Source organism: Equus przewalskii, chromosome 13, assembly GCF_037783145.1.
Source record: "Equus przewalskii isolate Varuska chromosome 13, EquPr2, whole genome shotgun sequence".
Classification (NCBI taxonomy): domain Eukaryota; kingdom Metazoa; phylum Chordata; class Mammalia; order Perissodactyla; family Equidae; genus Equus; species Equus przewalskii.
Window position 1 is genome coordinate 3,814,045 of NC_091843.1, and position 24,744 is coordinate 3,838,788.

The 24,744-nt window shown below is 56.9% G+C and overlaps 1 protein-coding gene across 3 annotated transcripts; it reads right to left on the reverse strand.

The window, feature by feature from the left end:
- Positions 1–9,842: 9,842 nt before the first annotated feature.
- On the reverse strand, positions 9,843–23,942 carry RGS14 (regulator of G protein signaling 14). Of its 3 annotated transcripts, XM_070570256.1 has the most exons (15): positions 23,657–23,942; positions 16,462–16,483; positions 16,103–16,281; positions 15,660–15,752; positions 15,433–15,576; positions 14,902–15,045; positions 14,674–14,785; positions 14,231–14,343; positions 13,572–13,775; positions 11,705–11,781; positions 11,341–11,467; positions 11,171–11,252; positions 11,032–11,078; positions 10,832–10,946; positions 9,843–10,563 (listed from the first exon to the last, which is right to left on the reverse strand). In XM_070570256.1, the coding sequence occupies exons 1-15, from the start codon at positions 23,699–23,701 to the stop codon at positions 10,361–10,363; spliced, it is 1,707 nt and encodes a 568-aa protein (XP_070426357.1). In that variant the 5' UTR covers positions 23,702–23,942; the 3' UTR covers positions 9,843–10,360. The 3 variants fall into 3 exon arrangements, with proteins under 3 accessions (XP_070426357.1, XP_070426359.1, XP_070426358.1); XM_070570258.1 differs by lacking the exon at positions 16,103–16,281 and having other exon boundaries at positions 23,657–23,885; XM_070570257.1 differs by lacking the exons at positions 16,103–16,281; positions 16,462–16,483 and having other exon boundaries at positions 23,657–23,877.
- Between the last annotated feature and the right edge of the window lie 802 nt (positions 23,943–24,744).

The window sequence follows — 24,744 nt, forward strand, 5'->3', positions numbered from 1 at the left end:
GTCGAGGGCAAAGTCCCTAGAACCCTAGCTGCCCTCCCTCTGTTCCTCGATTAACCTCACCCCTGAGATTCCTCCCAGTTAATTGCTAATCGTCAGCCCTGCAGAGGGAATCTGTGGTCAGGCTCTCCTCACCCCCACAGAGACACTCAGCCTGAACCACAGCCCAGACCCAGTGAGGACACAGACACATCCTCTGCCCCTAGGCAGAGACCTGATGCCACTCAGGCACCTTGTTTCCAGGGTCCCCAAAGAGATTCCATGGCTCCAGCCCCTTCATCTCATTCTTGGCCTGACAGGACTCCCCAGAGAGTGGCCCAAATGTCTTGTGGCCTTGCCATGCATTGGAGTGTCTGTGGGTCTTTCTGTGTCTCTTGGGGGGCATTGGAAGAGAGGGAATGTGTGATGGAAGAAGCACTAGGAGACAAAACTGGAGAGAGTGCATAGTGTTGGATCATGGAGGGTCTCCGATGCCCGACCACAGTTCTCGGATGTGAGTCTAAGAGAATGTGGAGCCCCTGGCCAGACCAGGAAGGGCCTGGTCTTCATTTTAGAATAGCCCCTGTGGTGGGGGGTGGTTGGGATGTGTCACAGGGAGCGAGTCTGAAAGCGGAGAGACCAGTTAAGAGGCTGATGAGATAGTCCAGGTGAGAGATGATGAGGTCTGAATCAAGGTGGGAACAGACAGGATGGAGAGGAGAGGATGCATCCCAGGGATGCTTTGGGCAGTAGAATTGGCAGGAGAGAGAGGAAGTATGTGACAATTAGTTCTGGATCAGGAAGCTGATGGTGATATGAGGTCTGTTGCAGAATTCCTGAAACCCAGAGAGGGGTCTTAGGAAGCCTTTGAAATCTTATTTCCCTTTCACAGGACTATGGAACCTGAATTGAGGCCTAGATTCACAGAGAGATGGGAAGGGAGCTTCCCTTCTAAGGGATTAAGATTTGATCAGATCCAGCAGTGGTGGGTTCCATTCAAGATCTAGCTTGGGCCACACTGTCTCAGTAGCCTGCCTAGCATTATCTACCCATCTATCCGTCCATTCATCCATCCGTCCATCCATCTGTCCATCCATCCATCACTGTGACAGTTTGGAACACTGCCTTTCGTCCATTTCCCCATCCATCCATCCATCCATCCATCTATCCACCCAGCCAGCCGACCAGTCATGTGTCTATCCATCCAGTCCTAAACACATTAATTGAGTTCCTACTCTATGTTGAACCAAGATTGGCAAGACCAGCTTCTTTCCTGGTCCAAGCAATTCCTGAGTCAGCCCGGGATTCAGAGGCAAGTCACCTCACCTCCCTGAGCCCTGGTCCCTTCACCTATAAAATGGCAATTAGCACGGCTTTTTCAATGAGTTGTAGAACTCAGTGAGATAAATAATCCATCTCAGTGCCTAGGACAGAGTTTCTCAAGTACATTTGTTCCCTTTTCACTGTCTCCAGGATGGCTGGAGTGTCCTGGCCAAGGTAATGGCCCCACTTTCTCTAGATTTGCAGCCTTGTTTCAGGTCAATGATTCTTCTTGGCTCACCAGTTACCCTTCAATTGCTCTCAGTCCCTTGAGCAGCAGTCCTACTCAACATATTCCATATTTTAGGGTGACACAAGACTCAGCCTTTCCCATCAAGAAAGGTGGACCTTTCTGCACAGTTCCTCCTTTAATATGACAAAGGTTAACTAATCAATGTTTAATTCCCAGAACAACGTGGACTTGTCCACTGTGTAGCGTTCACAGTGGACTCTGTTGAAGCGGCTAAGAGCAGGGAACAAGGCCAGCCTGGGTCTGGATCCCAGTTCCCCCACATCGTGGCTGTGTCATTTTAGGCCACAGAAGCCACAGGGGAGAGAGGAGGGGTGAGGGTGGAGGTACAACTGGGACTGGTTTTGGGTGGAGTGACCATAAGTCCTGGTTACCTGGCCAATCCTGGTTTATGACTGTTGGCCCAGAGTCCCCTTCACTCTGAAAAGTGCCCTGGTTTGGATAATAAGCCATATAATCTTATGGCTTGTTCTGGGAGATTCCGGGGAACTGAGGCAGGGAATCAGCCACCTGGTGTTTCCTAGAAAGGTCGCTGTTCATAGCAAAAAGGAAAATGAAAACAATCCCGCTTCTCAGAAACATCGCCGTGACAGTTTACAACACTGCCTTTTGTCCTTTTCCCCTGTCCCTTTTTCACCTGCTTAGGATTTTATTGTCTATGAAAGACCACATCTTGCTATTTTTTTCATCTGCCATCATGTCGTAAACCTTGTCCCTGTCTTTACAGCTAGGACAGATGCTGTTTCTAATGGATGCATCAAATCTTGTCATGAACCCTGATTTCTGTGTGAACCCTTGAGCATCCTGGAGCCACTCCCACCTGCCAGAGTGATTTGGGTGAGGCTGGGGTTCATGCACGGGTGGGAGGGGTGTCACTGAGCCAGGGAAATGCAGTCGTACTGAGTTCTTGTGTTGGAATTGTCCTTTGGCTCAAAGGCCCTGTTAAAGTCACATTAGGGATGGGCTCTGAGCCTGTCTGGGTCCGAGCACCCCCACCCACAGTGAGTCCAGGGACCCTGACCGCAGGCCCTGTTCCTCTCCTCTCCCCTGCCCTGCTCCGGCCACACCTGGGTAAGAGCAGCTGTAGCCAAGGTGCTCCTTAGGAACTGGGGGTGCTTCTGTTTTTAATAAGGTGAGGACTTTTGACAGTTTTGAAGTCTACTTTCCCTGCTCTCATGGAGCCTGGGGTGTAGTGGGGGAGGCAGTTGTCCATCAAATGCATCACGAGAGATATAATTACAAAATGCCACGGACATCTGCGGCTTCCAAAACTATTTTGGGAAGGGATGGAGCGGCTACCTGTCCTAGTAAAAGTGCCGAAACTTGGGAGCTGACCAGAGCTGCTCTCAGGATCCTGGGAGCAGCAGACAAGGTGGCTGCACTCTAGCTGCCAACATCCCAGCCCCTTGTTCATCTCAGTCCCTCCTGCTCACTGCCTGCCTTCTCCCCATCTGTGACAGACTCTGTGTGTCCCCTTGATTGGTGACTCCTGCCTTGTCTGCTCACCTGCACTCTGACCACAGCTCCCCCAGACCTCTGGCCCTGGAGCCTGGGGGGCCGGCGGAGTCTCGCAGTGAGAAAAGGCGCCCAGGAGGTGAAGCAGTTTGGGAGAGAGGATTCCAAGATCCCTCTGTGCAGACTGTGTCTGAGGTGCCTCTGGCATGAGCAGTTGGATCTGTGGGTCTGAAGCACATGCCGTGCTCCTCATCCCGACACGCCTCCTGCACGTCCCCGACCTCAGCGAGCAGCATGTGACCCAGCCATCTGAGCCAGAAACAGAGCAGGCATCTTGACACGCCCTTCTCCTCCACCTCCTCGTCTCTAATCCGTTACCCAAATGCTTCCGTCCCTGCTCCCTCCGATCCAGGCTCCGAAAAAGCAGCCAGCTAGCTTCGCAAAATGCAGTCCTCACCATGTCGCCCCTCCACCTTTTAAAACTTGCCTCTGCTGGCATAAAGATCAGCATTTTGTCACAGGCTGGGGGCCCACAGTGACTTGGCTTCCTGCCTGCCTCGCAGGCCTCAGGTGGTGCCTGGGAAGGCGCCCCCCCAGGGAGAATATGCACAGTGAGGAGAGATGGGGCCCGGGCTGAGCCCAGAGGAGCACGCACGTCTGAGGGAGGGCAGCGGAAGAGGGACCAGCAGAGGAAACTGAGAGGCTCGGCAGGGATTTGAAGGAAGAGCAGAAAAGTAGGTGCCCCAAAAGCCAGGGTCACCCGTGTTTTGAGAGAGACACCCTGGTCAGCTGGGTCAAATGCTGCTGAGATGTCAGGTAATGTGAGAAGAGCGCAGATTTAGTGACCTGGGAGAGCCGTCCTGGGGCAGTGCTGGGGGAGGGAGCAGCTTGGAATGAGTTGGGAAGGAGCAGGAGAGGTGCGAGCAGAGACAGCATGGCCAACGTCAATGTAACAGGCTGACAGATATTGAATTTCGTCACACCAACGAAAACAATTTCCCCAGGAGGGGCACGACTGCCGGCCGAACAGAGCAGAGATCGATCCCAGGAACAAGTGTGCGCGTCCAGGAACTGAGCAAGCTGTGGAAGTTGGCACAACCAGCTGTTTCTGCAATTCTCTGTTTAGATCCATTTGCTCCTTAAATACACACAGTTTGCTGTGTGTGAGTTTTCTGTAGGACCTAAAGTTTGAGGGAAGTCAAGGTAGGCAAAAACTAACATTCTAGACCATCTGTCCATGAACTGAGTTTTTTGGGGGGAACTCTTTGACGACCAGTGTAATCCCACGACAGGGTTCCCCATCAGCACAGTTTGAGAACTCCTGCCTCTTCTGACCAACATGTTTATTTATTCAGGCAACCTATAAGCCCCACTATGAGTCAGCACAGCACTGTACGTTGTGAATATGGCAGTGAGCATTCTATTCCAGCATTCAGGACAGCATGAATGCACATGACACAGACGTGAACGTGCAGTGCACACACATGGACGCATCTTCTCTGTATCTATACTCAAGGCAGCTGTTCTCACCAGTGGGCTGGATGACACAGTTGGGGCCACCTACCACCTCCCTCTGGGGGACAAAGTGATCCCTCCCCGACCCTCTTGACTTTGTCCTCTCTCAGAGTGTCTGGACTTCAATTTCAGCTGACTGGCATAGAGCAGACTGGGCCCTGATGTGTTGTCCCCTCTGAGCCCCATTTTCCAGATGAGGAGCACAAGGCTACATTAGATCCTGCGGGACCAGGGCAGGGGCAGCTGACCTGAGGATGCCTCATCCCTGTTTGAAGGATAAGTGCCCTATAATGATTAATCCTGTTGGCTCAGGCACGGGTCACTCATTGACTGATGAGACCAAAGTCTGTGGCCAAAAGAGCTGAGGCTGCTCCAGGCTTTTCTCAGATATCACCTCTTCTCCTGGGCTCCCTTCCTCCTGCGGCTCCAGGCCTCAGGCTGGCCTCAGGCACCACACCTGAGCGCAAGGCTCTGGACAGCACGCTCCCAGATGGTAGGCCCAGGCTCTGGCTTCTAGGTTCCAGACCTGAAGCTCTGAGGTCTGGCTTTAGACTTCAGGTCATGGGCTCCGTGTTCTGGACCTGGAGGCTGTCTCCAGCTTCTGGGTTCCCCACTCTGGTTCTGGCCTGCAGCGGGCATCTCCAGGACCTGCACTCCAAGTTCTCAGGTGCAAGCTCTGGGTTTGGATTCCCAGAGCTAAGCTCCAGTGTCAGGGATCAAATATCAAGCTTGGGGCTCTGCTTCTAGGCACTGGGCTCTACATTCTGGGCTCCAATTTCTGATTCCAGATTCCAGACTCCAGGTTCTAGACTTCAGGCTCTTGGTTCCAGGTTCTGCATCTGGGCTCCAGGTTCCAGTTCCAGGCTTCGTGCTTTAGGCTCCGAGCTCCAGTTCCGCACTCCACACTCCAGTTTTGGGTCTGGGTTCTGAGTTCCTTCGGCCCCTCAGCAAGGGGACAGGAAGATGGTGGCCTCCTCAGCTAGTGGGGTTATCTCTGCCCACCCATCTTAGCTGGCCAGGACTCCAGTCTGGCAGCCGGCACCCTGGGCTGGCCAGGAGGTGGGTTGCTGGTGCTGTGGCGCTTCTCCTTGGCTTCCTGCCTCTGCTCTACCCCCAAGGTCTACCTCCAGTTCTCTGGAGACAGAGCTGAGATGGTCACAGAGCACCCTTCGCCAAGACCCAGCAGGGGTCACCGGACACATAGACACGTTCATGTTCTTAGCTCTTCTTGGAATCCCCAGGATTACCACGACACAAATGGAGCCCCTGGCAGCTGTGCAGAAGTAGAGGCCTGTGCCCAGCTTGGGCTGCATCTGATTCAATGTAACCAACTATGTGCGTTCCTCTCCATCCAGGACTTTGTTTCCCTGTGGAAGCTGAGTTCCAGCCTCCTACCCCCAAGAAGGCAGAGTCACCTGACCACCAGGCCAGGCCCCCTGTGGGGTGCACCTTGTGCTCTCCCTTGAGGGGAGGGTGGCTGCCACAGGGAGCACCGCCCCACAGCTGCATCAGCACTTCCAGCTAGGCTCCAAGTGAGCAGCTGGTGGCTATACCTGCCCCCGTCCTGGCCCAGAGTTGAGAGTCACTGTGTGCTCTGTGCTTGCCCCGTGCCCATTCTGTACCATCCCCTTCCCCAGTCCCAAGGCTGTCAAGGGGGTGTGGGGACAAGAGACAGGTAGTTTGATTCTCTCTTAGAGGCTTGGAACCATGGGCTCGGGTCCCACAGGTGTCCTTGAGGAAGCCACACCTACTCTCTCAGCCTGTGTCTTCTGTAAGATGGGGGTGTTGGAGGCTGCAGAGTGGTCAGCAAATGTGTGTTCTCTCCCCTCCTTCACTCTGGGTCCTGGGTGGACAGGCTGACTGCCCTTGGGGCTCCCCTCCTGCTGGGGTGAGTGGAAGCAGCTCTGCCACCTTTCCCGACCGCCCAAGAGTCCTGGTCTGTGCAGTGGCTTTGAAACATGGCCCCATGGGTTGATCGGCTGGTGCCCCTCGCCACGGGCCTGCAGGTGGGGCCTGGCCAAGCTGGGATGGTGAGGGCCCAGGGCCTCAAGGCCTTCCGGGAGTGAGAAACTGGGAGGAGGGAGTGGGTTTCCCTCAGCCCAGCACTGCCTCAGGGGGCTTGTTGTGGGAGGGGGTGACAGAGGGGATTGTGGCAGAGGGACATACCGAGCCAGCCAAAATGGGCCAAGGAGGGCAGTGGGCTGAAGCCCCCAAAAGGAAAGTGAGGTTTTACTTCTGGAGAAAGGGATGACAGATGAGCAGTGACAAAGAAGTGGCCCTGGGAGTTCTTTGTGTGATTATAATTATTTTTAATTACATCCTTTAGAAATAATTAAAGCTAAGGCATAGGCCTTCTTTGACCACTACCTCCAGTCCTGGTCCCCTCCCCATCTCTGTCAGTTTAGCATATATCCTTCTAGAACATTCTCTTTCTCTTCTTTACACTTATAAGCGCTGGCGTAGTTGTGGCTTATATGAAATTATCATGCCACACGCAATGCTCTGCTTTCTTTTACCGCATAACAACATGTCTTGGAAACTTTTCCATGTCAGGACACACTGCACCCAATTCTTTATCTGCTGTGTGGTACTGCAGAGCATGGACACACCACCACAACTGTGTTACCCTGCTCCCAGGCACATTTGGCTGTTAGCCAGTTCTCGGTCATAGGCAAACCCCCTGCAGGGATGGGTTTCCTTGTGCCCGGGAGTGAGAACTCTCTAGTAGCACTGCTGGGATCATAGGCTGTGTGTTTTTAATGTTTAGCAGAAATTCCCAAACTTACCCCCAAAGTAGGCATATGAACGTACCCTCCTCTAAGAGGACACTGGCGTCCTGTTGGAGGCTCTACAGCATCCACACCCTCCCTGGTATGTCCCTGAATCAGACAGCCTGAGTGCTAGTGAAGCTCCAGCAACACTTGCAGGATCCTGGGCTGGTTACTTCCCCTCCTGCAGCCTTGGTTTCATCACCACCAGGCTGTTGTGGGGACAAAAATGAGATAAAGGATGAAGCGTGTCTAACTGGGGGACTTCACAAGATGTGAATTCCTCCCCCTGGAGGGGCTGACCTCCATGCAGGCCCTTCCAGCTGGCCCCAGACCCCCTTTCTCATGGGGCAATCTCATTGGTCCCTCAGAGTAATAGGCATCATTGCTGAGGGTCTGCAGAAGGGTGGGCTTGGCCTGCAGGATCTTCCAACTTTGGGAAGATACCCCATCTCTCACCTGGTGTCCTCACCTTTCTCTTCTGGGGCACATGGAAGGGTGTCACAAGGGAGAAGCCCCAGACCCAAGAAGTGTGAAGGAGGTCCTGCAGCTGCTCAGGGAAGGAACATGGGCTGGTCTCCCTACCCGCATCTCTGGCCACAGACTGTGACCCTGGGGCTACGCAGTCCACTGCCCAGGACCCCCACTGCTCTGCTGTCTCTGCGTCCTTTGGTGGGGCTATCTAAGCCTGCAGCATCATTTGTCAACCTACTAGGCCAAGGGGACAAAGTGGTCACTAAGAGGGACAAGGTCCTTGCCATCAGGGAAGGTACATTGTATTGTCAGCAAACCAGTATAAATAAGTAAACAAGATCATTACAGAGTGGGCCGAGTGCTGAGAGGGAAGACAACTGGATAGAATGGTGGGGAACAAAGTTGGGGAGCATTTCATAAAGGGAGTCTTTGTCTGTTCAGGCTGCTATAGCAAAAATACCAGAGGCTGGGGGCTTCTAAACAACAGAAACTTCTTTCTCACCGTTCTCGAGGCTGGAAGTCCAAGATCAAGGTGCTGACAGATTTGGCGTCTGGTGAGAGCCCATTTCTTGTTTCACAGACAGCCGTCTCTGTGTCCTCATATGGTGGAGGGGTGAGGGAGCTCTCTGGGGTCTCTTTTGTAGAAGCACTAATCCCATTCATGAGGGGTTCATCCTCACGACCTAATCTCCTCCCAAAGGCCCTGCCTCCTAATGCCATCACCTTCAGGGTTAGGATTTCAACATATGCATTTGACGGGGGGGACATAAACATTTAGACCAGAGCGTAAAGTGACCAGGGAAGGCTCCTCTGAGGTGTTTCAGCCAAGATCTTCAATGAAGCAGGACTTTTGTGGTTGCAGATCTTAGAAACTCCACACAGAGTAACAAGCATACACAAATCGAAAGATTGTATTGCTTTGCCTAACGAGAAAGTCTGGGAGTGGTTGACTTCAGGCACAGGTGAATTTAGGTGTTGAGATAATTTTTGTCAGGAATGTCCTCCCATCTCTCAGTCCCGCCCTCCTGTGTTGGCTTCCATCGCATGTAGCTTCTCTCCCTGCATGTCCTTTCTGCAAATCCCCAGGAGACAGTAGAAAATGACCAGGATTGGGATTCTGGCTTGGGTCAGAGGATCATCCCTGAGCCAAACTCTGACTGGCCAGGCCTGGGTCATGAGCCCACTCCAGCAGCCAGGGGGTTGGGTCAACCCAGCCAAACAAAATGGGCTGAGGGGGCAGAGGGCTGAAGCCCTCGAGGATGGCTTGGGTTCAGCCTTTAGAGAAAGGTGCTATGGGCCAGCAAACCACACTGATCTCTCCCATGAATTTCAAGGATGAGGAGCCAGGTACATGATAGGGAGTGGGCGGTGGGGGTTAGGGGAGCTCCTGGCAGAGGGGGAGCTGGAGTGGGGAAAGAGAGCTCGACCTGTCTGAGGCAGTCAGGAGAGCCCCTCACTCTCCGAGATGCCTTCTCAAGGCTCCGGTGTCCCCTGCTTCCTCTGTTGCAGCAGCACCAGGACTGAGTCTGGCTTCTCTGCCTGCAAGCCGCCTCCTTCTGGGAATTCCTCCCTGATTCCCCTCTCTGTGTGGGGTCTGGGCTTCCCTGGCTCCCTGGAGATAGAGAAGACCGCCCAGGAAAAGTAGGCAAGGGGCAGAACCTGCTCCTGCCATAAGAGCCAGCATCTCTCACAAGGCCTTCGATGCATCCAAAGAAGCCCACAGCCATCTCTGCAGAGACACTCAGTCCTCAAAAGAAGTGGAAAACAGCAACCAGACCCCGTACTTAGAGCCACAGAGACCAAGGAGCAGCATGATGACGCCTGGCAGAGGCACAGCTCCCCAGAGGGTCTTCCGCTCCCCACTTCCTCCTTCCGTCCTCCCCTCCCTCCCTCTCTCTTGCTCTCTCTCTCACACTCACACCCGGATACTCTGTGCAGTCAGGAAGAGACGTTCTGACAACAGGAAGTCAGGGGGCACACCTGAGGTCCCCGGGAGCTTCCTGGCACTGACCTGGGTGACAGAGGCAGTGTGGTTTGTCAGGGGTGGCACAGGGTAGACTGGCACAAAAGGAACACACCTCATGGCAGAATAATAATAATTATTATAATAACAATATCATACATCCAGGACAAACCCAGCTGCCCAAGCCAACTGCCAAATCCATATGTCCAGTAGAGTCTAGTGGGTAGGGAAGGGCTGCCTGCCTATACCCCCAGGCCTTACTCATACAAGCTCCTGAGGAGGGGCCGGCCCCTCCTCCTGCTTCCTGCTGAGGCTTGGCATGGAGGGAGAGGGAGGCTGGCACTGCCAACGCCACCCCTCTGTGTTGGACATGCCTGCACCTGAGGAGCTAGGCCCACCTCCTCCCAGTGGCCTGGCTGCAAGGGATGGGTGGGCAAGCCTATGAGGGACCATGTGGTGGCAGCTGTGGGGTGTGGCTCCTCTGAGCTCCACTCCATTCCATCCTGGCTCTTCCCGAGGGCCTGCCCGTGGCAGGAAGGGCCAGGGACACTCATGGCATAGATAGGGCATGCAGAGCGGGCCCATGGCATGCTTGGCCCACCAGGTGCCATACAGCCAGCCTGGACTGTTGGGCAGCTGTCAGAGGGCGGAGTGGGCAGTGGAGTCTGAGGGGCCCTCCTTTGGCTGGGCCGCTGATTCAGTCTGTGGTGGGGCCTCCTGTGGGTTGAGCCTTTGGGCAGGCAGCTGCAGAAATTCTGGAAGTACCAGGTCCTCTTTGCGCAGAAGGCCTCTCTGGTCATGGGCCCCACTGCTCTGCACCCGATTCAGCAGCTCCACCAGGCCTAGGGGCAGCCAAAGAGTCAGGGGGCCTGCCCGCACAGACCTGCCTACACTAGTCCACCACAGTCCTGCTGCCCATACTACGGCCACAGCCTCCCTGTCCCCAGTACGGATGCCTCCTTGCCACCAGCCCCGCTATCCCTATCCCAGCCCCGCTGGTCCCTCAATCGCAATGGCCCCTAGCCTTCCTGTTCTAGCCCCAACGGCATCCAGTCCCCTGATGCCACCCTCAAGGTCCCAAGTCCCTAGCACCCACCATCCTGAATGTACCTTCAATGTCACAGGTCTGCCTCTTCCCAGTGACATTACTGGGCGTCTCGGCCAGCGAGTTGAGGGACAGTGGGGTGGGATGGGCGGCCTTGTCCTGGGTTTTAGGTGGACGGCCCTGCGAGAATGTGGGGTCAGAGCCACAACCAGGAGGGGAGACACAGTGGGCAGGAGAGGAAGAGGGCGCCGCGCCTGTCGCTCACCTGGCTGCGGCAGGGGGATTTGTCGCCAGCTTCGGAGATCTTCACACCTGCGGCAGAGAGCACCACCGTTCGTGTTTGCTTCCTGCCTGGACCCCCTTTCTCCTGGGACAGAGCCGACCCCGGGAACCAAGCCCCCTACCTGGGAGAGTGTCCAAAACTACTCTTTGGGCCGCCACCGAGCTCACTAGCTTCTCCAGATCCAGCGGCTGCTTCTCACCTGGCTGCGGGCACAGGTCAGCAGCCCGCGGGACAGGCAGCCCGCTCCCCGCCGCCCCCGCCCGTGGCCGCGCCCGCGGTCCCGCCGCTCACCCGGTGCAGCGCCACCTGTTGCAGGCTGAGGCCGTGCTTCGCCAGGACCGGCTGCAGCGCCTCCTGCAGCCGCTTGGTGGGCTTGGCTGAGATCCGCACCACGCGCTCCAGCGCCGCCAACTCGAGCCTGCACGGGACCCTCGCGCTGCGAAAGGGCTGAGAGGCGGCCTCCCCTCCCTCCCCAACGCACCTGGGACAGGCTCGAGAGGGGCCGGAGCCTGAACTGGGAGTGGGACTACTTGGGGGGGGGGGGCGGGCGGGGTTAGCTCAAGGGGCGGGGCCTGAGGGGGAGAAGAGCAGCCTGAACTGGGACTTAAGCGAGCGTTGGGACCCAGGACTCAAGCCCGGCGGGAGGGGCACTCACTCGAAGGTGATCCTGTTCTCCAGCCGCACTTCCTGGTCTGCCAGCACGGTGCAGTCCTGATCCAGGACCAGTGCCTTCTGCAGATGGCAGGCAGGGTCTCAGAGTCCCTCCCCACCACCCCAAGCGATCCCTGGGGTCCGAGGAAACCACCCTACTTCCTCCCGTGGCCACCCTAAGAGTCAGAGAGAAAGGCCAATGGGTGGGTGAGGCATAGAGACGCGGATGGGGTAAGAGACCAGGTCGGAATCAGAGCCTGACATAGCCAAGGCCAAGGAGAATGGTGGCGAGAATGGTGGCAAGAATGCTGGACGGACTTGGAAAGGGAACAGAGTTGGAAATTCCATGGGGTAGGGGTGGGCATGAAATGGTTATGGGGCTGCTTGGGTACCGACAGGCTTAGGTCCTGAATCACCAGGCGCCTCTTTTGGGGTCAGGCCAGGCTCTGCCTCCTGAACAGCTGCCCCTTGTCCGTCGGGCATCTGAAACCCAACCAGCTCAGCTGGAGGCATTTCTTCCTGTGCACCCACCTTTGGTCAGCCACCCAGGCCTTGCCCCTTTTTTGACACTTGTCTACTTCTCTCCGTCCCCACCTACTAAGGACACTTCTTGTCTCCTCACTGCAGAAAGGACCCTTCCCTCAAGACCGCTGTGAGGCCAGAAGGATATGAAGTGTCTGGCACAGTGCCTGGCACACAGTAGGTACACAGACAGCAGCTGTAGTGACTACTGCCCGCATAGGCTCCACTGGCTGCACCAGCCCAGGGCCAGGAGGCAGCCTCTCCCAGGCATAGGCTGTGCCGTGCTGCAGGGACAGGTGGAGTGTGGGTGGTGAAGTTATATTTAGCAGACGTGAAAGCCCATGTGGAGGCTGCCTGGGTGCCTGAGGGAGTGGGCAGAGCTCCTCCCACTGCTGCCCTCACACTCCCACGCTCCAGGCCCCTGAACATGCCCTGCACTTCCTACCCACCTCCAGGCCTTCTCTTCAGCTGTTCCCCCAGCCTGGAATGTTCTCCCCCAGGAGCTCTGCCAGGCAAACTCCTCATCCTCATCAACTGCTGCCTCTTCCATGAAGCCTTCCTGGGACTAATCAGAAATCCCTACCTTGTCCTAGAAACTCCCTGGAGGTTTGACCCCTCCTCGCTGATCACATCCTGCCTGGTTCACCTCCAGCCTGTGTACCTGGAGGACAGAGCTCAGGCCCGGGGCCCTCTGCCCACCCACCTGGCAGGGCCTTAGAACTTGTCTACTGGGTAAATGAAATCCTGATGCGTCTCCCTGGGATGCAGCATTCTTCCTTCAGATCCCCCTTATGAGATGGTTCAGTTTAAAGTGAGTTTTCCTCTAGACTCCTCTATAAAGCTATGCTATTTGCACCTAAAGGAGTTTTTCATAGGTTAGGTGCAGTTGGGTGCCCCTAGTGGCAGAGGAGGTGAGGGCTCCCCCAAACGGCCATTTCAGGGATGGTCAGTCTGAACTCGGGAGCGATGGGGGAAAACCCAGCTCCAGCAGTGGTTCTCTCCCACTCTACCTCCCAGAGACCGTCACAGTGAGGATGATGGGTGAAGCTGGAAACTAGGATGGGGATGGGATGTGGACAGGATTTTCATGGGATGAGAGTGGATATCTGAGTTTGAGCGAGGAGTTGGTGCTGGGTTGATTTTGAGTTGGGCGTGGGGTAAGGGGTGGGGTTTTGGGGGGCGCTGGAGTTAGGAAGGGGGTGAGGATAGGGGGCGGGGATGGAATTAGGGTTGGTCCAGGGGATTAGGAATGGAACTGGAGTTGAGGTCACAGCCAAGCAGAGACAGGAATGAGGTTGGGAACAGGATCAGGAAGGAAGTTAGAGTTGGAGACCAAGCCAGGTTCGCACCTGCTCGTTGCCCACCAGGTAGACCTTGATGTCAGGTAGAGAGAGGCCTCGTTTCTCACAGATGCCTGCCAGCATGGCACGGATGGTAAGACCGGGTCGGGCCAGGGCCAAGGAGGCTGTGCCATCGGGCAGGTACACGCAGCAGTACTTCCCTGGCCGGCTTTCGCTCTCACCTTCTGAGCTCCCAAGGCTCTTCCGGTGGCTCTGATTCAGGGCAGGAGTTGGGGGAGGTCATGTGTAATCATGCAAGGACATGCAGACAGGTACAGACAGGTAAGCTCACCGGGGTGCACGCACAAACACACATGCCCAAGGGCACACCTGTAGGCAAGGTACAGTCTTCTACGGGAACACATGTGTGCTCACCCAGGCATATGGGCACCCAGAGACAGGTCCACCCACTGACTCCCATACACATGCTGTGTACCCCTGGGCAGCCACCCTTGCACACACATCTGCTGAAGAGGATGTGCACCCGTGACACAGATGGGGCCCAATGTGGTGAGGACAGGAAGAAAGTAAGGAGGCTGAGGGGTTGTCCATGGGGGGCAAGCAGGGAGACTGAAGTGGATACAGTGACCAGGACTGATGGCCGCCACACAAAGGGGCCTGAGGAGTGGCCCTAGCCCGCCCCTCATCTCCCCCAGCAGTCGGCTCACCTCAGATTTACTGCTGACAAAGGCAAGGAAGCCGAGGTCCAGACTGGCGGAGGAGTTGAGAGAGCCTTGGGACTCTCGGCGCAAGCCCGAGTTGGCCACACCGCCTGCCAGTTCTAGGGCAGAGGGAGCAATGAGCAGGAGAGCCCCCCTCCCTACACCCACCCCTCTGCTGAGGCCTCTCCCCAGCCAGGTGGACTCTGTTGGAGCCCTCCTGCAGGAGTCTAACGTGGTTTGGGTTTGCTACGGAGGGGAGGTCCCAAAATTCTGGGGTCTAGCCTGGGAACCCACTCCCCCTTCCCCGGGGGAACGTGGTAGTCATAGGGTCCTACACTTCGGTTTTCACAGACTTATAGACTGTCTGTGAGACAAGTAGAGGAAGGGGGCGTTCTCAAAGTTTGCCCAAACTCACGCCCCCATGCATCTCTGTGGCATCCTGCCCTCACCCTTGCGGAAGGACTTGCGGAGCGGGCGGCCCCCAGGGCCCTCAGCAGGCGGCAGCTGCCCCACCTCCTCCACGCCCAGCGGCAGCGACTTTCCAGGCTTCAGCTTGGGCTTCTGCGGGTACAGAGAAGGCGCTGGCACGGGTCAGGCCCTAGGCCAGATGCAGACGGTGGGCACACCCCCGCAGATCTGCGCCCGGCCCCCTGCCCCCTGCAGCCCCTGGTACACACCTTCCTCGTGGTGTCAGGGCTGCCAAGGCGCGAGGAGCCAGGTTCCTGCAGGGGACGCCCCTCGGCCTCCGCCAGAAGGCACTCGCGGTACAGCGGGGACTTGACGAAGCGCGCATAGCTATCGAACTTCATCAAGTTGAAGATCTGCTGGGCGGGCGCGAGGGCAGTGAGCCTGAGGCGGGCACTCTGCGTACTTCCGGAGTTCCAGGCCCGGCCCTCGGGGTTCGCCGGGTCCCCAACCCAGGGAGCGAGCCCCCAGCTCCTACTTCCCACCGCCAGGATCCAGGCCCCGCCCCTACTCTTGGCCCCGCCTCGACCACAGCTAGGCCCCTCCCTATCCCCTCCACCACCGCTTCTGCTACGGTCCTCTGACTTGCGCCCTGCCGTGGCGTTTAGCTCGGCCCCAGGATCCGAATTTGGCCGCTTCTCCACCCCACCCCAGGCCCCGGATCTGGCTCCACCTCTCCTCCATCGCGCTCCCTTCCAAGGCCACGCCCCCTCAACCCAGCCCGCGTCCCCGGGACGGCTCGCCTGAAGCTGCTGTGCCCGGAACATGTCCGGTCGGGGCTCGGCCAGCACCTCCTCGCCGAGCCAGGCCTGCCGGTCGATGTTCACGGGGCTCAGCGCCTGGCTGGAGAGGAACTCCTGGTAGATGTTACGGGCCTCCTGAGCTAACTGGGGCAGGAGAGACAGGAGAAGGTCAGGGGTCGGCCCAGGCCCTGGTCCCACCTCTCTGCCCCAGCTCCCCCTTCCCCCACCTGCTTGGTGTCACTGGCCGGGATCTGCTGGAAGCGCTCGCAGGCCTTCCAGAAGGTCACGTTCTCGGCACTGAACTCCTTCTTCAGGAACTCCTGGGGGTGCGAAGGAGGAGGCAGTCAGAGACACAGAGACCTAGTCAGGGGATGTGGTCAAAGAGATTGGGATAGAGACAGGGCCAAGAGGCCAAGACAGACAGATAAGGCCAGACAGACAGATGGAGCCAGATCTGGAGGCACAGAGAGAAAAGGAGAGGCAGAGACAAGGAAAGTTCCCAGGTGGGAAAGGAAGAAGAGGGTGCCAGAGAAAAGCTGGACGAGGAAGCTGACAGAGGAATCCCACTCTGGCCAGCCTGAGGCTCCATCCATGCCTTCCCCCGTGCCCACCGCCCCTCCCCCATTGTGGCCACTGCCATCTGCCCTCCCCATCCCACCCCAGGGCTTACAGTGAAGTAAGCCAGGCCCAGCGGGTCCTGCAGCAGCCGCTCGAAGGATAGGCCCCAGCTGGCCACAGGCTGCTCCTCGGTGGGGAAGGGGCTGCTGGGGCCACTGGGGAGGCTGTGGATGCTGAGGGAGCTGCCGCGGCCCTCGCCCTGGACCTGGGGCCCTGCAGTGCTGCTCAGCTCTGTAGGGGGATGGACAGGTGGAGATGAGCCTTGTGGCCTTGCCCAGCCCCTGTCCCAACCCCACCTGCAGGTACTTTCCCTGGAAAGACAGCAAGTGGCAGGGGTATCCCCACCGTGTTTCCACACACACAGACCCCACCCACCCCAGCCAGGCTTCCTCCACACACCCTGTCACTTACCTCCATCTGAGACAGCCAAAACCTACAAGAGACCCGAGGCAGAAAGTCAGAGTAGAGCCCAGGGTGGACCCTCAAGGGACAGTTCCTGGCCCAGCCTCCAGGACTGGAGCTGTGTTGTCCTCTGCCTGGATGTCCATGCTGGGCATTCCCAGCCAGCTCGCTGCTTGCTCAGGGGTTTGCTCAGGCTGTCCCTGGCTCCCCTCCCATCATGTGCCAACCACTGTGTGCTGGGACTCATGCCAGATACCTTCCAGCTGCCCCAGGCCCCTGGGCAGGTGCCCTGAGACTCCATCCATGCCTTCTCCCATGCCCCCACGCCTCCCCCCTGGGCACCTGCTGGGTGAGCCCAGGTGTATAGCATGGTGAGGAGGAACACAGATTTGAATCCTGTCTCTGCCACTTACCAGCTGTGTGACTTTGGGCAAGTTATTTGTTCATCTCTATCTGTCAATAGGGGATGATGGTAATAATAGTGAGGATCAAATCAGTTTAATACATTTCCAGCATCTAGAATAGTGGCCAGCATGTGGTGAGTGCTATATCAATGTTTGCTGTTGTCTTTGAGGAAGGAGAGGTGTCTCTGTTGCTGATGATCTCCTTATTGCAACTGTTTTCTCCTGGGGCCCAGTGACTCCCATGGGTCCCACCCCTCCTTGGATGAGCCACAGGATGCTATTTTATAGTATAGAGCAGGGGTTCTCAAACTTCAGTGTGTATTAGAATGACTGGGAGGAGCCCCAGGATGGAGCCTGAAACTCTCCATTTCTAACAAGCTCTCAGATGATGCTGGTGCTACTAATCCATGGACCACACTCTGAATAGCATTGCTGTAGAGGCCAACTCCATCCTCTCCCCTGCCCCCTATGCACAATTCCGACTTCTCTGGGAATCCCAACCATTAGTGAAACAGAAAAACACTCCTTTCAAAATGACTCTTGCAGTGGTTTCCCTTGGTCTTCTTCCTACCTTCCTTGCAGCTCCACCAGCTTCCTCGTCGTCTCCTACCCATGCAAGGTGGCCTCTGCCCGTCTCTGACTCTGTCCTGGGCTCTTTCTGCCTCCCATATCTCCCCAGCTCCAAGAACATATGGTCAACTTCCCACTAACATCTCTGCCCAAATGTCCCGCAAGCCCTTCCAACTTAACCAGTCCCAAATGGAAGGCACCACAGCCAGCCACAAAGAAGGGCGCTGAACCAGCTTCCCTGCATCCTGTCTTTCTTCCCATCACCTGGGCTCCACCACCAGTGTTTGAGTCATCCCCAATTCCTTCCTCCTTCTCACCTCCTACATTTTCTTTAGGCCCTGTCACAGGAGCTTTCACCACCTGTCCCTTCTTTCCGTCCTCACTGGAAATGGTTCTGCAAACATCTCTTCCCCCAGGAAGCCTCTCCCTGCCCTCCTGGCTGGAATTTCCCTCCCTGCTCCCTACTCCCACCTGGGAGCACCCAGGTCACACACCTGTGGGCTAGAGCTGGCCTGCAGGTACAGATACGTAAGACATTATTAATATCTTGGCCCTCAGAATGCTTTCTTCTTTTAAAGTTTAAAAGGGTTTCCCACATTTCAAAATCAGGAGTTTTGGGGCCAGCCCCACGGCCAAGTGGTTAAGTTTGCGTGCTCAGCTTCAGTGGCCTGGGGTTTGCCGGTTTGAATTCTGGGTGTGGACCTACACACTGCTCATCAAGCCATGCTCTCGTGGTGGCCCACATAGAAGAACTAGAAGGACTTACAACTATGATATACAACTATGTACTGGGGCTTGGGGGGAGGAAAAAAAAGAGGAAGATTGGCAACAGATGTTAGCCTAGGGCCAATCTTCCCCCCCTACCCCATAAAGCATACCTTTAAAAAAAATCAGGAGTTTTACTTAAAACCTCAGCTTTCTGTCTCCTCTTTAAGACTCTGATGCCCCAGCTGGCCTGCATTCTTCCAGCATGGCCACCTTGGCTGGCACTCAGCGGCAACTGCCTCCCCTTGAAGGGGCTCACGCTGTCCTCAGAGGTCCCTGGAGCCAGTCTGATGCATTTATGTTACTTATGGAGGCAGGTGCTACCCCAGACTGCCTGAGTTCAAGCTGGTGCTGTGTGATCTTGACAGGGTGCTTCACCTCTCTGTATCTCACTTTCTTTCCCTAAACAAAGGGGGCAAATGATGGTCCTGACTTTCAAAGGGTTGCTGTGATTAAATAAGTTAAATATATATAAAGAACTCAGAATACCATCTGGCATGGAGTACATGTTCAAGGAATGCTACTTATTGTTGTTACTGTGTTAGTACTGGTGTCTGACCCTGCTCCGGCTTTCAAGTGTGAAAGCCCTGCAGTAGAGGAAGGGGCATAGGTGTCTGCCTCTGTCAGGCCCAGATTCAAATCCCAGCCCTCCCTTTCTGAGTTTTAGAATCTTGGGCTCCTCCTCGAGCCTCGTCTCCCACCTGGAGCGTGGGGATTAGTTGCTGAGGAGGAGAGAAAGTTTGTGCACAGCGAGGCTGGGCGGGGAACCGGTTCCCCAGCGCACCCCACCTGCGCCCTTCTGCCTCTGCTCTCCCAGATCTGACGCTTTATCTCCCACGGTTGCAGGAGAAAGTCGCAACCCCTGGGGTGTGTGAGGAGGACGAGTTGAAGCCCAAGGTCCCTACCAGCCTGCTCGTTCCCTTCCTCCCAACATCAGCCTGCTGGACGATCTTCCTCCCCAGGCTGCCCTGCGGCTTTTCCGGCCTCAGTGCCTCCATCAGGCCCTCCTGCCAGGTCTCTGGGAACCAAACTGACTCCCTCCCTCCCCAAGGTGGCTGCCTGGCTCTCCCTCCTCCCATACACACCGGCCTCTCTCTGGCCTGCCCTCCAGCCCGAACTCAGCCTCTCCTTTGCTCAGAGCCCCCTATGAGGGGCTCACAGGCAGACCAGGACCCCAGAGAGGGCAGAGGCGCCGGGGCTGAAGCCAGCCCACACTCCTATTTTGTTTTATTCTTTACGTTATGCTGAACTGAGGGTGTCTTCAGGCGGGGCTGGTTCCCAGGTCCTCCTGGCCCCACTCCCTGCCCTGGGAGGTGGAGCAGTTGCCGGCTTACAGCTGAAGCTCTGCCTGGGCCTGACTAATGAGCCCCTTCGCCTCCCCTATTTCCCTCCCTCACCTCCACCCTCACTTTGTCAAACTTTTCTCTTTTCCCCACACCCCTGCACACTCCTGCTTCCTGCTTTGCTGTTTCTTCTGCCTGGGTATCTGCTCCTGCTCCCTGACCCAACCGCTCTCGGATCTCTGCCCCTAGATGCCAGTCATCCCCAAACACCAGGCCCCTGAATCCTCCTGCCCGCCGCACTCTGCCCCCTACGTCTGGGCCTCTCCCCTGCCGTCTGGTAGCTCCTGGAGGGCAGGCCTCTTTGCCAGAGGGAACCAGCCTGCACTCCCTCCCACGAAGCGCCTTCCTGGCCTGGTGCTCCAACCAGCCATCGGGACCCTGAGCAGCCCGCCACACTCCCGGAGGCCCTTGCGCCCCGTTTTCCGGGGATGCTCCGCCTATGCACCTCCGTCTCGGTGACCTGTAGTCCGCCTTCCCGAGCCCCTCTCACCCACCAGATGTTAATCCATAGAGTTGGGGCTGAGAGAGACAGAACAGAGCTCCAGAGGTGGGAGGGAGCAAGCATGGAGTTCAAGTCTAGGGCAAGTAAATTCCCTTCTCTGGGCCTCAGTTTCCCCCTGGGTGGCATGGGGCTCAGCATTCCTAACCTCCTTGGGCTGCTGGGAAGGGTGATGGAGTCTCAGATGGGAAAGCAGCAGGCATGGGAATGGCATGCTGATGCTGCTGGCCGGCTCGCCTCCGACCTACTGCCCAGGCTCCGAAGCCTGAGGAAGTTGTGCTGAGCAGGGCCGACCTTGCCCCACCCGGCCTGCTGAGGAGAAGTGGTGAGTGAATGGAGAAAAGGGGAAGAATGGTCGAGGAAGGGTGTGGTAGCCAGCGGCACCCCCGAGTCTCGTCAGGCCTCAGTTTGCCATACTTTTTTCTTAGGAAAAGGGCCCTGGGAGGTCGCTGGTATCTGAGAATACTAAGGTGAGGGTGGTCCAACATTTCCTGATTGTGTGGCCGGCACTCTCTGACAGCACACATCCGTGTTCTCACTCCGTCCTCACATCCTTATCCTGTGCAGCAAGGGTTATTACTCCCATTCTACAGATGAGGAAACCTAAGCCCAAAGGAGTCACACAGCTGGGAGGTGGCCGAGCTGAAATCGGAACCCAAGTGTGCCCGACTCTGGAGCCTGAGATCTTCCCTCCACTAAGCTGCCTTCCTGCGTGGGCAGGAGAGGTACCAGGGCACAGGGAGGCCCAGGCCTCAGCCCTTGGGGCACAGGTGGACAAGGCCAATAGGGGTAAAGGGCCCAGGGGCTCCTCTTGAACTCTTCCTTCTGGAAGGGTCAGACTTTGAAGGGAGGGCCAATTTACTAAGCATCTTCTGTGCTGAACACTCTGCATGATCTCATTTCATCCTAGCTTGGGGAAAATGAGGCCCCCAGGTCCTCTCTGGGTACACCCCGAGAGATCCCAGAGTGCCTGACCCCTTTGGCCTGAGCCAGCCTATGGGGCTGACCCCTAGCCCTGAGCTGGACACCAGGAATGCAGCGGAAGTACCGTGGGCTCTGCCTTGCAGGTCTCCTTGTCCGACGGGGAGACTAACCAGGCCCCCAGAGTGACAGACACAGTAACTTCCCCTCTCCAGGCTCTAGGCCCAGCCTCCACTTGGGCCATGTCCCTGTGCACACACCCTGTTTCGCTATGTCCAGGCCTTTCCCAATGCCATTCCCTCTTCCAGATAGCATGTCCTTTCCAGACTCTCCCATGCCACAGTGCATGAAGCGAGTTGAGAAGTTAGCTGTCCGTCCCCAGGTTCCCCTCAAGCTTTCTCTACCCCTGAACTGGGTCCTACCCAAACCCAAATTTTATTCTGCTATTTGCCCTATGTCTTTTGTGCCTTGCCAGACTGAGAGCTGCTTGAGGGCGAGGGCTAGGGCTCTGGGCCTGGGTCTTGAGTGGCTGGGGCAGGGCTGGCACAGAGCAGGCCCTAAGGAGGGGTTATTGAATGAATGAGTGAGTGAACAAATGAAGTGGCTGTTGGGCCTGTGTGAAGATATCTCTGGGAGTGGGGCTGGGAGCCATCTCTAAGTGACAGGTTTCCTTGCAACTGCCTGACAGGCTGAGTGGCAGAAAGACGAGGCTGACAAATGAAGTTGCCTCAGCAGAGATGACAGCGCAGCAGGTGGGGTGGTGGCAGGGGGAGGTGGGGGAGGACAGAGCCAGGCAGTGCAGGGAGGTGGAGCAGCCCTGGCATTGAGTCAGATCGGCTGGGTTCAAATACGGGCCCCTCCACCTGCCCGCTGTCCTCAGCACGTCATTTACTCCTCTGAGTCTCCCTCATGGAAGGAGCCAGACACCTAGCCCCAGGTGCCTCTCTGCACATTCCTGCCACAGACACCGATGCCTGCCCCCTCCCCATCTCAGCTGGGCATGGCCTCAGGAAGCTGCCCAACGGCTGGCAAGTGGCCAATCTGTGACCCTCAGGATTCCAAGAGGTGGCACGGAGAGTGCAGAGCGGGCCCAGGAAGGACCCAGATAAGCCTGTGTGTGGAGGTCGCCAAGAGGAGCCAGGGCATCTGTGGCTTGCTGGGGCTCAGGGTGAAGCTGGAGCACCCTCCCTGCTCTGAACAACTTTTAGGTAGAGAAGCTGTGGGTGGATGCGGGACGGGGAGAGGCTGGGTCTGTCTCCAGGCCCCCTCAGCTGCCCTGCAGTTCTGGGCACCACTCAGAAGCACCAACCCAGCTGCCCTCTGGGGCAGGCATGGGAGTGGGCATGCTCCTCCTTGGCTTGGACGGCCAAGCGTCATGCTGCCAGGAGGAGAATGCCAGGCCCGAGGGTTCCTGAACTTTCAAAGTTAGGTTGACGGTAGAGATAGTGAGGTGGACAACTGGACCAGCCTGGAGGAGTCTGCCTCTCTCTCACACAACTAGCCTGGGGCTGAGCAATAAAGAGATGCTGGAAGGAGAGGTGGAGACAAGTCTTAGGAATTAGGAGGCAGGAGTCGGGGGGAAGGAGGGTGCTCAGTTTCTTGGTAAGGCAGGGGATCCTTGAAGAAGGGCTGAGAATGCAGGGGGCATTGGGCTGATATTTATGGAGCCCCCACAAGGGGTCATGGGTCTCATATTCATCAGTCCACTTAATCATCTCAACAAGTCTTTGAGATCTGTTCCAATCTCCTCATTTTACAGATAAAGAAACTGAGGGTCAGAGAAGATCCCCTAGTAAGGGACAACAGAGCCGAGACTGGAACCCAGGTGTCTCTAGACTCATTGGCTTTGTCCCACAGTGTTAGGCTGGGGCCAGGTGGGAGGTTAGGACACTGTCTGGCCTTCCAGGGGTTGTTAGGAGGGGCTGGGGCTCTGCCAAGTGGGCTGGTATCCTAGCCGGGAGAAGGGAGGCCCAGCATAGCCTGTCCCATCTGCTGAACGAATAAAGAAGCTGGATCCTCTGAGGGAAGCTCTGACCGGGACACCAAGCAGACAGGGAGAGGGTTTAGGGGGTGGGGCAGCAGCAGTAGCCAACGGCTTCCTAGTGCCCAGCTACCCTACCTTTCCTGGTAGCCCAGGAAGAGAACAGACAGAAGCTGTGTCAACCTGGCCTGACCCGGCTGACCCATCCCAAGCTGCCCAAAGACTGCTAGTTCTGGCAGGGAGCCTCAGGAGCAGGTCCAGCTGGAGGGCAGTGGCCCAGGGAGGGCTCCCCCTTACCTGACCTTGGGCATCAGGGCATGGGATAAGGAGAGGAGGGCTGAGGCTAAGTGAGATGTGGGGGCTTAGGCCACCATGGGGGGTGCGGGAGGCAAGGGGCATGCCAGGCCTGCCTGCTACCCTAGGATGCAAGCAGCCCCAGGTGGTGCCAAAGTAGCAGGTGAGAGAGCAGTGGGGGCTGGACCAGAAACCTGTTCCGCCTCTCCTCTGGTCTCATCCCCAGGGTTGCCACAGGTTCCCAAGGCCGTCTAGAAGGTCCTAGGGTGAAGGCACCAGGTCCTACTGCCTGCTGCTGTCCGTACCCAACTTCTTCTGCCCGCTGGCGGAATGCAGGCTCTTGCCCAGCCCTGCCGGGTGTGCCTCCTGGGCTCCACCCTGGGTGTGCCCACCCCTCCCGTGGGCCTGGCCTGGAGCCCACACTCACCATGCGTCCGTTGGGGACGCCCAGGTGCTTGGGCTTCCCTGGCATGCCGTCGCTGTTCACGGGTCCCCGCCTCGGGGGGTGCGCACCATGTGGACTGTGGGCAGTGCCGGCCAGAGCTTGCACGGCGGCGGGCAGGCAGCAGAGAGAGCCCGGCTCCGCTCCTGTGGGCCCTCACATCCTGAAACACCAGCTCACTACCTCTTTTCTCTGCCACAGGAAGTGTCTCTATAGAAACCGAACCACAGAAAGAAGCAAGGTCTAAGAGAGCGAATGCCTCTTCCTACACACACACACACACACACATTCACTCGCGCACACACACATGCCGCCAACGCACCCTTGGCAGCGCCCCACGCAGGCACCAACACACAGCAGAGGCCTGTGTATGCTCAGTGAAGAGTCCAGCCTGGTCTGGCCCAGCCCAGGGAGCTCCAAGGTCACGTCTAGGTACACAGAAGTGCACATTCACACACCTGGGCAGGGGCTTTGTGCACCTTTGTACACCCTGGCAGGGGGTCCCATGGACATGCATACATGTGCACTGAGTATCCATGCATGTACCTTACACAGCACACACTTATCTCACACCTGCCATGTGACAGGCATATGCGCACTCCGTACCCCTCCCACAGGCAGTTGTGGACATGCAGAGTTACTACCTCCATCCCCAGACACTTCCTAGGCATGTGTTCTGGTGTGCAGACAGATGCACACCTTGCATGCATGGTCATGCACACACAGACCATTCAGGTGTGCGTGTTATAAACACACTGGCTCTCCTTCATAAGGAACACCTGGGCATTCAGTCCTATGTATGTACAGTCCCTTGGCCAGGTGCATGTGACAGGCACAACTGTACACAAGCACATATGTACTCAGACACGCCAGTGACCTGTGCAACCAGGTATGCTCACGCTTGCCCACCTGAGCACGGGAATGGATCAGGTACTCTGTGCCCAGAGACGCATATGCATTCACACTCGCTCACATAACAATCTCAGCCCGGTGCAGTACAGTCGACTGAAGACTGGAGCCTGCCCTCTCAGCCCCGGCCCAGTCCCGGGTGACCTCAGGGCCTTCAGCCAGAG